The sequence below is a fragment of the Taudactylus pleione genome, unplaced genomic scaffold (assembly GCF_031769625.1).
Source record: "Taudactylus pleione unplaced genomic scaffold, aTauple2 ptg000381l, whole genome shotgun sequence".
In the NCBI taxonomy this organism is placed as follows: domain Eukaryota; kingdom Metazoa; phylum Chordata; class Amphibia; order Anura; family Myobatrachidae; genus Taudactylus; species Taudactylus pleione.
This window is the reverse complement of record NW_028284782.1, coordinates 1,838,230-1,852,289: the sequence shown is the minus strand read 5'-3', so window position 1 is coordinate 1,852,289 and position 14,060 is coordinate 1,838,230. Positions and strand designations below refer to the sequence as shown.

General features: G+C 39.8%; 1 protein-coding gene across 1 annotated transcript in view; it reads left to right on the top strand.

Moving 5' to 3' along the window:
• Positions 1-14,060, top strand: part of ZMYM3 (zinc finger MYM-type containing 3) — a 186,193-nt gene that overhangs the window by 81,188 nt on the left and 90,945 nt on the right. The window contains exons 5-8 of the mRNA XM_088445535.1: positions 6,874-7,165; positions 7,327-7,504; positions 10,682-10,894; positions 13,457-13,607. Coding sequence (XP_088301661.1) covers positions 6,874-7,165; positions 7,327-7,504; positions 10,682-10,894; positions 13,457-13,607 — 834 coding nt within the window. The remainder of the gene's footprint in view (positions 1-6,873; positions 7,166-7,326; positions 7,505-10,681; positions 10,895-13,456; positions 13,608-14,060) is intronic.

Genomic DNA, 14,060 nt, shown 5'->3' with positions numbered 1-14,060 from the left:
TGGAAAGGATATGTGAATACCTGTGTAAAAAGTGGGGGATATATCCATAGTGTCCATGAATTGCATTGGTTAGACTGTGTTTCCACAATTCTGAATGTTTGTGTTTTGGAAATGCGGATTTGTCAGCTTCAGCTGGGTACACATCTTTGCGTTGCCCGGCTGATCAGGTAAATGCTTCGATGAGCTGAGCAGTTTGCATCCAGCTTGACACCCTGTGAGCCCCGTAGACACTGTGCTAGAAATAGCTTGGTGTGTACAGGCTTCTATGGGATCAGGATTTGAGGCCGATAAATATTGAACGGAGCATAAGGTGCGGTCTCCTGATTCCGGCCGTTGCAGGTGCGTTGTAAGCCGTTTATTGGCTAATGGTGCATACACACGATCAGATTTTTTCTTCAGATATGGACGATAACGATTTAAAAATCGTTCAGTCGTTCATATCTGAAGGAAAATCGTTCATATCTGACAAGCCTGAACGATGGACGATCAACGATGCGCGTTCCCGTTTGTCAGATAACGATATCTGACATTTGATGGGTTTGCAGTCAGACTTGGACGATTCCATTCATTTTAATGCAGTCAAAAATCGTTCAATCGTTCAAATCGTTCAAAACTTTGGTCAAATCGTTCAAATCGTCCGATCGTTCAGTCGTTCATCTGACAAATCTGACAAGTCTGACAAATCTGACCGTGTGTACGCTCCATAACTGTCCTGCATACACCCCTATGCAATAATCGATATCGGGTGATCAAGCCGAGGTTTGTATAGGTTTGTACCCAGCATAAGAGATTTGTAGTGTACTAGGTTAGTCAACTGAGAAATGTATTCTAAGAAGTCTTTTAAGTTTAGGAGTGTATAGTGTTTAATAAGGAGTGTATAGAGTTTTATATCAAATTTCTTTAATATTCTAGTTTTGTTGTTTACTTAAAATAAAGTGACCATTGAGATTAGGGATTCTGTTTATAATTGTGTAGGGTAGTTTTTTTTGCTAATAATATAGCCACCCCTCTAGCCTTGATTTTGTACACGACTGATATACACTCTTTAATCCACTTTAAACTTGGAGTGAAATCCTCTCCAATCCTCCTATGGGTCTCTTGTGCGTTGTTTTCATCTTTTATGAGCATTTGTTAATTTTAGATTCTATAGAGGGTGAGGATTATGGTGTGTGTTTTAACACCAACCCTCGACATCCCGATCGTCCTCGGACGGGTAATTACAACACTTACCCCTGGGGATGGGGGGGGGTTCGATTGGGGGACTTAGGATTAGGCACCCCTCGGGGAAGGTAAGGCTAGTGGAAGTGAGGGTTAGGTTTAGGCACTAGGGGGGGAGGGTAGGGCTAGACACCCTCCCCAGGAGTGTTAGGTCTAGGGTGCAGGGAGGGACGGTTAGGTTTAGGCACCCCTGGGGGGAGGGTTAGGGTTAGGCAGGTTAGGGGGAGGTTAGGCAACCCTAAAGGAGGGTTAGGAGGGGAGGGTTAGGTTACTTACCTGCCGCTGTTGGTATTTGATCCGGCGATACATAACTTCTGATCAAAGCTTATGGAAGACTCTCACAGATAAGCAAGCTGGATGTTTCTCCAAAATAGAGGGTTGCATTTGGTATCTCCTGTGGTTTGTCTGTCTCTCCTGATGTAATAGTATTATACCTATTTCAAGGTGAAAAATGTAGACGAGTCAAAAAATTTTGCTGTCATTCACAAAAAATACTCTATGGCAGAGGATCCCAAACTCTGCCATTACAGTCCAGGTTTTAAGGATATCCGTGCTTGAGCACAGGTGACTGACTTAGCACCTCAGTCAATTTGATTTAAGCATCTGAACTCAAGCATGGATATCTTTAAAACCTGGACTGGCGGTGTTTTTGGAATCTCTGCTCTAAGAAAAAAAATGTTAAAGTAAATAGGAGTAAAAAGGTAGACGAGAGGAAGGCGGAAGTTGGTCACCCACAATAAGGGAGGAAAAATTACGTAAAAAAGAAGACACTAGAAGAATTTGATTGCATCCCTAACTAATCAGTCAGTAAGTTTTGAATCTTAACATAGCTACCAATGGCTAGAAAGGAATGACAGCATAATGGTGCATACACACGATCAGATTTTTTCTTCAGATATGGACGATAACGATTTAAAAATCGTTCAGTCGTTCATATCTGATGAAAAATCGTTCATATCTGACATGCCTGAACGATGGACGATCAACGATGCGCGTTCCCGTTTGTCAGATAACGATATCTGACATCTGATGGGTTTGCAGTCAGACTTGGACGATTCCATTCATTTTAATGCAGGTAAAAATCGTTCAATCGTTCAAATCGTCCAAATCGTTCAAAACTTTGGTCAAATCGTCCAAATCGTTTAATCGTTTAATCGTTCAGTCGTTCATCTGACAAATCTGACAAGTCTGACAAATCTGACCGTGTGTACGCTCCATAAGAGGGCAGCCACTAAATTTGTCAAACCTCGATATGGTACTGTTACTGTGGCTCCAGAGTCCTACATGTCAATATGGTATTAATATGGGTAGTTGAGGCCCAATGGGAAGTATATTGGTACCGTAGTATTGTACCTTAGTTTAATGTCCCTGGAGCTTAATATTGCAAAAATTCCTACTTTAATTTATCTGAAAACAAGGCAGACCCAATGTGCCCACAAACGGGTTTATAATAGTATGGACTGGAATTTTAAACAATTTGGAAAGTCAATGCAGCACCACTGATTGGAGTCTTTGGTGTAAATAGATTCCAACAGCATAGGCTTAGTAATAACTTTTACTGTTGGATGTTTCTAGGATTGAATACAGGAAATTATTTGTGTTACATACACCTCCAGATAAGTCTGAGCTACTTGGGACTCTAATGGCATTTATTTAAAAAAGGTAAACTAAACTTTTTTTGATTGGTGGAAAATATGTACAGGATGATTTTTCCAATTGATGTGTTTTAAATATGCCTTCTTGTATGTTCGTAAATACCTTTTAAGCACACTCTTAGCAAGCATACAAATGGCCTTTTAAAAAAAAGAATAGCTATAATATTTACTGCTAGTGATTCTCATCGCTACTCAATTGAATTATCAGATTATTTGATTTCAGTAAATTAGTTTTAGGTGGCTAGTTTGGCAATTTCACATTGTGATTGAGTCTCTGGAAGTTACAATTATGCATGCAATACCTGGTGAATACAATTATTTGTAATGGTATCATTCTACTGTAGATTCTAATTCTTTTGATGGTTTAATTTGTTACTTCATCTCCTGGGCTTGTTTGTGTTATGAATCGTATGCTATTAGCTGGTTTATATTGTAAGTTATGTCTTTATATAATAGAACTTGAGTTTTTAAATAACTGCAACAAAATAAAATGTATAGGATATCTCTGTTTTAAGGGTAGATGGTCAGTGCTAGCTCTTTTATTTTCACCTGTAAAAAGATTTATATTTTTTATAAGGTTATATAAATGCATGGCTTGTGCAAAAATAGATACCTGGCAATATCAGATCACTGCATTAGACTTGAATTCACTTTAAGAAATAAGAAAGGCTCTTATCTTTATCTGTATTTCACCACACATTGGGGTAGATGTTTGAAGCAGTGAAAACAGTGGAGAAGTTTGCCATTGGCAACCAATCAGCTTTGAGGTTGCATTTATCAAATACAATCTATAAAATGTGGATTATAATGTGATCGCGCTAAAAATAACTCAAAAGCAGCTCTATAAGGTAAAGTATATAAAATTGATAATAAGAGCGCTAGTGATGTACAATGTAAATGAAATAGTTTGTGAATAAAATATTTAAAATAAAACTAAAAATAAAATAAAAGAATTAAAGTAAAATAAGCATCAAAATAATAAGAAGTTAATATTAAACCAAAAATAGAAAGAAGGAAAGAGAATTGACATACAACATTGATCGTTTATAGCTCTTTTGAGAAAAATTAGTGGAGACCTTGTGGGATGTGTGTCAATTATATCCAGGGGATCACATACTAGCTTTCCCTACCTCTATCCTTGGATGGGAGTGGCAGCTGAGTCCTGTTGGTATGGTTCCAGCGGCAGTGTGATCCCCGCTGATGGTAGCTGTCGACTTTCCTTCCCGGCGTCACTAGCCTCTGCTGACTGCTGGTGATAGCGTCCCTTGTACGGCCCGCGGACGGCAATGGCTCCCGGCTGATGGATAACTGTCGGCGGTTTTTCCAGGCGTGACTGGCCTCGACTGGCCGTAGGTGATGACGTCACTTGTAGAGGCCGCGTGTAATATGCGGACAACGCCGCTGAGTGTAGGATTGTTCCTGGTGATCTCCACTGGCAGCATCCAATGCGTTTCGTGCGATAATCGATTTTGAACTTAATGCATTTTTATAATTTTATAAAAAAAAAGCATAAGCATTCTTACTGAGAAGTGGTACTTCATAAATAGGTCATGTTCATTTTTTTATTCATTATTTTATTTTCATTCGATTTATTTATATCATGTTGGGAGTGCCATCCATGGACAGGTGTGTATGTGTATATATATGTGTGTGTATGTATATATATATATATATATATATATATTTATTTATATATATTTATATTTATATTGAAATGGCCGGTTTCTCATGCGGTTACCGCTATCTTTCACCCACTTCCGGTTTTGTGATTTGGACTGTGTTGCCATTTTAAATGACCACTTATGGTGTTGACCATTTGACTGCTGAAGTTGGGATTGTTGGTAAAATGAATACATGGCATTGTAAAGGCGGGTATCCACTAGACGATATGCTCCATGAGCGATATCGTCTAGCCCAGTGTTTCTCAAACTCTGTCCTCAGGACCCCACACAGTTCACATAGTTTTACATGTCACCTAGCAGCTGCACATGTATATTCATTATTCACTGACACATTTTAGAAGATTGTGAAGAGACCTGGAAAACATGCGCCGTTTGTGGTCCTGAGAACAGAGTTTGAGAACCTGTGGTCTAGTGTTTCCCCGTCAGTGATGTGCTCGACATTGAGCACGCACACTGAACGATATATCGTTCAGTGACATCACTCTCCCTCATCCCCGTACTTGCAGAACCTGACAATATCGTCAGGTTGCCCTGCAAGTACGGGAGATGATAGATGTCGTCAACGACCATCGGGAGAACGCATCGCTTGTCATTGTCTGCATATCCACTGCACGATATTGCAGACGTTTAACAATATCGTTACCGTTCAAATCGTCCAGTTTATCGTATTGTGTAGTAGATATGCAGTTAAGATCAAAGTAATGGATTCACTCCTAGAAGATGTATCACTTGCAGAAACTTTACCTGGATAGTGTCAAATATTTTCATAGCGAAATAGAAAGTACATGATTACTGCCATCAATAAACATTATAGTATGCATAAACATATTGGTGGAGGTAAGAGATCTAAAAGTATGCATTCCATTAAACATGTTCTGGAAAATTTACTATAAAAGGAGTCTTTGGGGCAAAGTTACGGAAATCTGTTCCTATTATATTTTGTTACGCTTCCTACAGATTTGCAAATACTATATCTGATACATTGTAAGGCTAAAATATATAAAAACCAGAAGGCGCTAAAACTTCCGTCGACGTTCTTGAATAATGACTCTCTTGATCTTAGTCCTTGTGTCGTATGGAATATTTCTTCTTTATCCCAAAGTTGGTAATGGAATATTTAGATACAGTCTTTCTTTAACCATATGTGTATTTTCGTAGGTCTGCAAAAAAAACCCTCACCGAGGAAAACACCCAACACAGAAGGCCAAACGGCCATATATTAGTTTAAATACCAATAATTTTATTTTTTTTGTTTGTAAAAATATGAATAAAATCCTTACATAAAATAGCCAGTCAATCGTTTACACCTTTGAGGGAATGCTGACAATACGCCCACTAACACCCTTGGGTGTGAGCTCAAATAGTGGGGTCCACTCAGAGGTATTAAGATATGACTGCTTTCAATAACCCTATGTGTTTCGTCCTACGCAGAGGACTTCATCAGGGGTAATCAGGAAAACAATCATAAACTGAAATCAGACAGTAATTGACAGCTCATCTTGCTGAGGATAATGAAATGCAATCCAGAGTTGGCCCCAATACAGCAACATATACGTCATGTCACTCTCACTGAGACTGGACGTGTATGTTGCAGCCATCTGTGTTGGGTGTTTTCCTTGGTGAGCGGGTTTTTTTGCAGACCTACGAAAATTCACATATGGTTAAAGAAAGACTATCTAAATATTCCATTACCAACTTTGGGATAAAGAAGAAATATTCCATATGACACAAAAACTAAGATCAAGAGTGTCATTCAAGAACTTCGACGGAAGTTCTAGCGCCTTCTGGTTTTTGTCTGTATGTTATGGTTTTTGGTACCCACTATCAAGGGTACTACTGAGAAGAGCTGCTGAATTATCTAGCCTGAGTACAGGGTATTGTATTGTGTGTGCATGTATGGATATATATATATATGTGTGTGTGTGTGTGTGTGTGTATATGTGTATATATATATATATATATATATATATGTATATATATATATATATATATATGTAGAGAGAGATAAATTTATATATAGAGAGAGAGATAAATATATATAGAGAGAGACATATATAAATATATATACAGAGAGACATATATAAATATATATACAGAGAGACATATAAATATATATACAGAGAGAGAGAGATATAAATATATATAGAGAGATGTGTGTGTGTATGTATGTATGTGTGTATATATATATATATATATATATATATATTATAATATAATTTTTTTTTTTTTTCTGAATCATCCTCTATTTGGAGATGGGATGACACATTGTTGATCTGAAGTTGCAAGCCTGATTAACATAATTGTCTCTTGTTATACAGTGCAGATTTCTGATGAGGATTCAGATGCTATGGTGGATGACCCAAATGATGAGGACTTTGTTCCCTTTCGCTCAAGGCGTCCAACACGCATGTCTTTGCGTAACCAGTTGCCTCCACGACCACCCAAGCCAGCTCTCACAAAGATGACCTGTGCTCACTGCCGCACTCCCTTGCAGAAGGGACAGACCGCCTATCAGCGCAAAGGGCTGCCTCAACTTTTCTGCTCTTCCTCTTGTCTTACCACCTTCTCTAAAAAACCTCTTTGCAAGAAGATCTGCACTTTCTGCAAGAAGTAAGTGACACAGAGTTTGGATGAGTTTATGGAAGCGTTTGCATCAATCTTATTTTAGTTTGCTGACCTTGACTATTTCCCTACCTTGTTCATGTTGTCCCTCCATTGTTTTCTTTTACTGTGCTGGGTGCCGCCCTGTTTATGTGCCGTATACATTTTAGGGATATTCGTACCTCTAAAGATTCTGTGGTTGCCCAAACTGGAGCTGGAGGATCATTCCAGGAATTTTGTTCATCTGCCTGTCTTTCCCTCTTTGAGGCTCAGCAACGATCTGGCTCCCACAGTTCAACAAATGTTCCTGATATCATAAAATGCAGCATCTGTCACAAGAGTGGAGAGGTGAGAATCTAACCTGTAAAGCCAACAAGATTTTTTGACCTTTGAATATACACATGCACAATCTTTCTTTGCTGTTAAGACAGAGGGGTTAATTTTTCAGCTTTCCTGTGGAATTTTAAAGCCACTGCTTAGTAAATTTACCCCAGAGTCTCTGCTACTTTTATGTCTACAGGTGGCAGGGGAACAGCGTTACTCTTGGTATATCCTTGCTGTAGAATGTCTGGTCACAAACTCTTGATATTTTTAAACGCCTGTGTAAAGTTTAGCTAGTGCATTTTAGCTTCCAGGTGGATGAGGGAGAGAATGCTGTAGACTACATAATTAATTGCATTTGGTGTATTACACCACATTAGTTCGCATTGCAAAGTGACCACTCTGTGTTCTGTATTACTCCCAGAATTTATGAATCCAGTTTGATCTTGATCTCAAATCTTTCTTGATGATCATTCAGCATTCTACTCGATCCCTATCTATTCTGCATAAACTTAATTTAAGTCATTGGCCAAAACCCTCCTATGTGTAGATTATATAATAATGATGGTTTTCATTGACTGATTTCCCTGCTTTAATCATATTAGCTTTTTTTTTTACATTTTGCCTTTATTTGGGTATAGTACACCCAGTTCAAAACAATATATTTATTTTCCATTGAGAAACTGCAGATCCACTCATTGCATTTTCATCTGTATGTAGAATTGAAGAATGGTACAAAATTACCTCAAAATATGTGTAAGTTAGGGCAGCATAATCACACTAGCTTTTGTGGTTCTTGATTATTTTTGTGTACTGCAAAATTCATAATGATGTAGGCAGAATGTGTAAGGGGGTAAGTAAGCTGTTTGTTAGAAATATTGGGGCTCTGACTAAGAGCAACTTTTTTTCTTAATCTTCATCTCTTGCTCTCTGGATTTTCACTGGTTTGTAATGGGCAGTTAGAACAAACACAGATTTTTTTTTAAGGCTACTGTGTGCTGGTATCATCCTGTAGGCAATGTCTTAAGGTGGGTACACACCTGACAGATATACAGTGCATCCGGAAAGTATTCACAGCGTGTCACTTTTTCCACATTTTATGTTACCGCCTTATTTCAAAATTGAATAAATTCATTTTTGTCCTCAAAATTCTACACACAATACCCCATAATGACAATGTGTAAAAAGTTTTTGTGAGATTTTTGCAAATTTAATAATAATAAAAAAAAACCCCTAAGAAATCACATGTACATAAGTATTCACAGCCTTTGCTCAATACTTTGTTGATGCACTTTTGGCAGCAATTACAGCTTCAAGTGTTTTTGAATATGATGCCACAAGCTTGGCACACCAATCTTTGGGCAGTTTCGCCCATTCCTCTTTGCAGCACCTCTCCAGCTCCATCAGGTTGGATGGGAAGTGTCGGTGCACAGCCATTTTCAGATCTCTCCAGAGATGTTCAATCAGATTCAAGTCTGGGCTCTGGCTGGGCCTCTCAAGGACATTCACAGAGTTGTCCTGAAGCCACTCCTTCGATATCTTGGGTTTGTGCTTAGGGTCGTTTTCCTGCTGAAAGATGAAACGTCTCCCCAGTCTGAGGTCAAGAGCACTCTGGAGCAGGTTTTCATCCAGGATGTCTGTACATTGCTGCATTCATCTTTCCCTCTATCCTGACTAGTCTTTCCAGTTCCTGTCGCTGAAAAACATCCCCACAGAATGATGCTGTCACCACCATGCTTCACTGTAGGGATGGTATTGGCCTGGTGATGAGCAGTGCCTGGTTTCCTCCAAACAGAACGCATTTACGCCAAAGAGTTCAATCTTTGTCTCTCATGGTCTGAGAGTCCTTCAGGTGCATTTTGGCAAACTCCAGGCAGGCTGCCATGTGCTTTTTACTACGGAGTGGCTTCCGTCTGGCCACTCTACCATACAGGCCTGATTGGTGGATTGCTGCAGAGAATGTTGTCCTTCTGGAAGGTTCTCGTCTCTCCACAGAGGAATGCTGCAGCTCTGACAGAGTGACAATCGGGTTCTTGGTCACCTCCCTGACTAGGGCCCTTATCCCCCGATCGCTCAGTTTAGATGTACAGCCAACTCTAGGAAGAGTCCTGGTGGTTCCGAACTTCTTTATTTTATGGATGATGGAGACCACTGTGCTCATTGGGACCTTCAAAGCAGCAGATATTTTTCTGTACCCTTCCCCAGATTTGTGCCTCAAGACAATCCTGTCTCGGAGGTCTACAGACAATTCCTTGGGCTTCATGCTTGGTTTGTGCCCTGACATGCACTGTCAAGTGTGGAACCTTTATATAGACAGGTGTATGCCTTTCGAAATCATATCCAATCAACTGAATTTACCACAGGTGGACTCCAATTAAGCTGCAGGAACATCTCAAGGATGATCAGTGGAAACAGGATGCACCTGAGCTCAATTTTGAGCTTCATGGCAAAGGCCGTAAATACTTATGTACATGTGATTTCTTGTTTTTTTTTTTGTTTTTTTTATTATTTTATTTTTATTCTATTTGGAAAGATCTCAAAAAAACCTTTATGGGGTATTGTGTATAGAACTTTGAGGACAAAAATTAATTTATTCCATTCTGAAATAAGGCTGTAACATAACAAAATGTGGAAAAAGTGACGCGCAGTGAATACTTTCCGGCTGCACTGTATCTGCAGATCGAGTGAGCTGCAGATATATGTGCGGATGATGATCGTTCATACACACTGAACGGCCATCATCTGCTAGTGACCTCGGGTTGGGACCCGGCTGCCGGGATGCGTGTTGGGGGGTGTCCTGTCCCCCTACTCACGGCTGCTGTGTGTGTGCGCGGGCGGTCTGCAGACCTATCTGTCCATCGGCTGTGCAGCACAGCCAATGCGATACGTCTGTGAACTAAGACGCATCGCGAGTACACACTGGCCGATGGGCAGCAGATATATTGGCCGATCAATTGATCGGCCAATGCATCTGTCAGTGTGTACCCAGCATTATCCATTTGTATGTATTCGTGAGGAAAGGGCTACAGGTGACAAGGTAGTGTGGAACTGGAAATTATGTATTAGGAGGGAGAAGGGTGCTCAGCAGCACATATTATCAATGGCAGGTACCTTTCTACACTTATGTAGAATTATTGTAATATCCAGTTTTTATATAACACTAAAGTTCATGCATCAAATAGTTTGTTTTTTTTTTCCTTAAAGATTCAACATGAAGTCAGTAATGGCAGCGTCGTTCACAGACTGTGTAGTGATACCTGTTTTACCAAATTCCGAGCCACCAAAGGCCTGAAAACAAACTGCTGCGACAACTGTGGCATTTACATCTACAACAAAGGTCTGCCACTGGAATACCTGTTCCATGAGGGACAACAGAAACGCTTCTGTAATGCAGCCTGTCTAACTAACTATAAGAAGGTGAGTGCAGGTTTCTAGTGCATTAACAAAGTCATGTTTATTTGTTCTGCCTCTAGTTAGAATAGGCATATTTGTATTACTGATAAGGGTGTTCAATCAAATTCTCGTAAAGATATACTTATATTGAACAAGCTCATCAGAACAGACATTGTCCACCATCTCTTGGAAGTAGCCAGAAGAAGCTCCCAATATCCTCTTCATCTGCGGGGAAGTAGGTGCAGGGTTTACTGTGGGCTCTTTCCTTTCTCTGGCCTGTGTCTTTAGAGCGCACATCCTCCTGGGCAGCTGTCCTCTCCTACTTACCTCATTCTTTCTGTCTGGTATGGAGAGTATGTGCATGACCATGCCTGGTAAAGGCACAGTGGCAAAATGCTTTGCCTGCTCCAGATGTCAATACAGGTTTTGCCCAGCCTGGTGTGAAAGCACAGTGCTTGGTAAGGAGTGGAAGATTTAGTATGTACTATCAGGCTGACTTTAGGGACAGTGAGAAATCGAAGTGTTTAATGATCTTCTTTACAATATTTGGACTAATGCGAGTCCTATATCTACGACCAGGGCCTCTGTCCTCGGCACAATCACCAAGTTGAAATGTTTTTGTTTGTTTTTAAAACTTTTAACGGAGCCGCTGCCCACGATTAAGCCCCGCCCCTGTATTTGGCTCCGGCCCCTTATTCTGCTGCTGGCCTGCTGCCACTGAAGTAAGCAGCAGTAATGTATATATCTAATGTATATATGTACATATATAATGTGTGTATGTGTGTGTATATATATATATATATATATATATATATGTGTGTGTGTATATATTTACACACACGCGCACAAATATATATATATATGCCTGCCTGCCTGATGTGTCTATATATGCACATATACACACACGCACAAGCATACATCGTGCTGCCTGCCTGATGTGTGTCTAATAAATATATCTCTTGCATACACAGCAATGCACTTCAGCGCAGGTAATCCTATAGATCTCCAGATAAAATTTCAGGATGTATTTGCTGCTTTATCCTTAAATTTCCTCTTGCCAGGAGGATCCCAGAATTTCTAAAATATGCAGATAGTAGGAATAGCGCACTCGTGAGAATAGTATAAAAAGTATAATTTTACTTGTAATAATGCTCACATGCATCAAGGTTAAGAACTTTGTACATAGCCCAGTAATCGGCTCTTCTCAGATGGCAGATCTTAGTCGCCACTGCTATAGGAGCCTCTGGGTCAGCCCTGCTTCTGGAGATAGCAGATGGCTTCAACGTCTCACAGCAGTTTAGACCACGCCCAACCGGTTTGAGAAGAGCTGATTACTGGGCTATGTACAAAGTTCTTAACCTTGATGTATGTGAGCATTATTACAAGTAAAATTATACTTTTTATACTATTTTCATTAGTGCGTTATTCCTACTATCTGCATCTATATATACATATATATATATATATATGTGTGTGTATGTATGTAAAAGGTGTGTGTATGTATGTGTATACATACATGAATGATGAACTTTCATCGATCGAGGCCCCCCACACTTTTGTTGACAGGTTGCCCCCACAGTCCTTAATCCGGCCCTGTCTATGGTTCCAATTCCCCATTTTGCATATCCATGATCCAAACCGCGGATTGGCGATCCGTCAGCTGGTTGGGGAAATTCAACATGTAAAAAAATCCCAGACTTGCCGATTCCGTCCATTTTCGGGTTGGGATTGAGATTGTTCAACATGTTGAATTTCCCCGGTGTTGGCAGAACAGGGAATTGTGGCAATTTCTCTCAGATATGTGTCCTTTAAGCCTACTCGCTCAGGTTTTCCACAGTTTGTGGTCACTTGATCTTCTCCCTAGTGAGAATACGTTTGTGTGAATGCTCCCATAGCTCACCTATCTAAGACCACCACCATTCCGATTGTGAACACTGCTACCTCACACAATAGCATGGATAGGAAACATTGGGCCACCCTGAAGATGGTTTACACTGCTAAATGGGCCTCCCATAACCAGCCTAATTTAGTGGTTCCCAAACTTGGTCCTTACGGCACCCTAACAGTTCAGCTTTTACATATATCCATGCTTAAGAACAGGTGCCCTGATTAGTCAGTGTGATTATACCATCTGTGCACAAGCATGGATATCCTTAAAACCTGGACATATAAGGGTGCTTTGAGGGCGGAGCATGGTAAGCCCTAGTTTAAGGAATGAAACTTGGCAGACCAAAATCAGATTTTCTTACTCTGGTGGAGCAATATCTATGAAGCCTCCAAATAATTGCGGAAAGCCTCCATTGATATGTGGAAAGCCGCCAGAGTTACAATATTAGCCGTGGTAGTCTTGTCACTGACAGCCTGTACTTGGACATGGGAATTACTTTTTAATTAATTTACAAATTGTTAGTACATTCTCTATCAAGGTTTAAAAACAAATTGCTGAAACAAAGCAGAAGCCCCAATGTAGGTAACAGTTCATTCAGGCATAAATCATTCCTTGATGTGTAGCTTGTGATGTGGTTAACTTTTTGGTTTCATGAAGCTCTGTGTAATGTCTTAAAATTTATTTTTTTATTTTCACAGAAAAATACAAAGGTTTTCCCATGTATGTATTGCAAGACACTGTGTAAGAACTTTGAAATGCTTTCCAACGTGGACAAGAATAACCGTGTGGGTCTCTTCTGTTCCGTTTGCTGTATTACCTCACACAAGGTCAAACAATCTGGGCTGACAGGTGAGAGCTGTGTCTGAATGATATGGTATTCTTTCTTTATTCAGGTTTTATCAAGCCACTATCCCAAATTACTTTCAAATGATCCCATACAACTTCTAATGATAGTAAATCACGGTCTTAGTTCCTCAGAGTATTATGCTCTGGATGTTTTATTAGATCTTGACTGCAGCCATAAGTGCACATGTTCTGAGCAAGATGAATGCAGATGATGTACAGTAAATGAGCCAGTGTGGATTATTGCGTTATACAATGTTTTCATACTGTAGCAGATCTGTGAATGCATTTTGCACCAAAGTGGCTATTATTTTAAATTGGTGGGGGTGAAGCCAGTATTTGGACATTAGCTGTGTAGCAGAGCTTTTTTTCTAGTGACTGGTAAGAAATCAGTTGTAATAGGTGAAGTCCAGTATAGCTGGTGACATTCTCTAATGTGTGTATATTATGAGTTCTGTA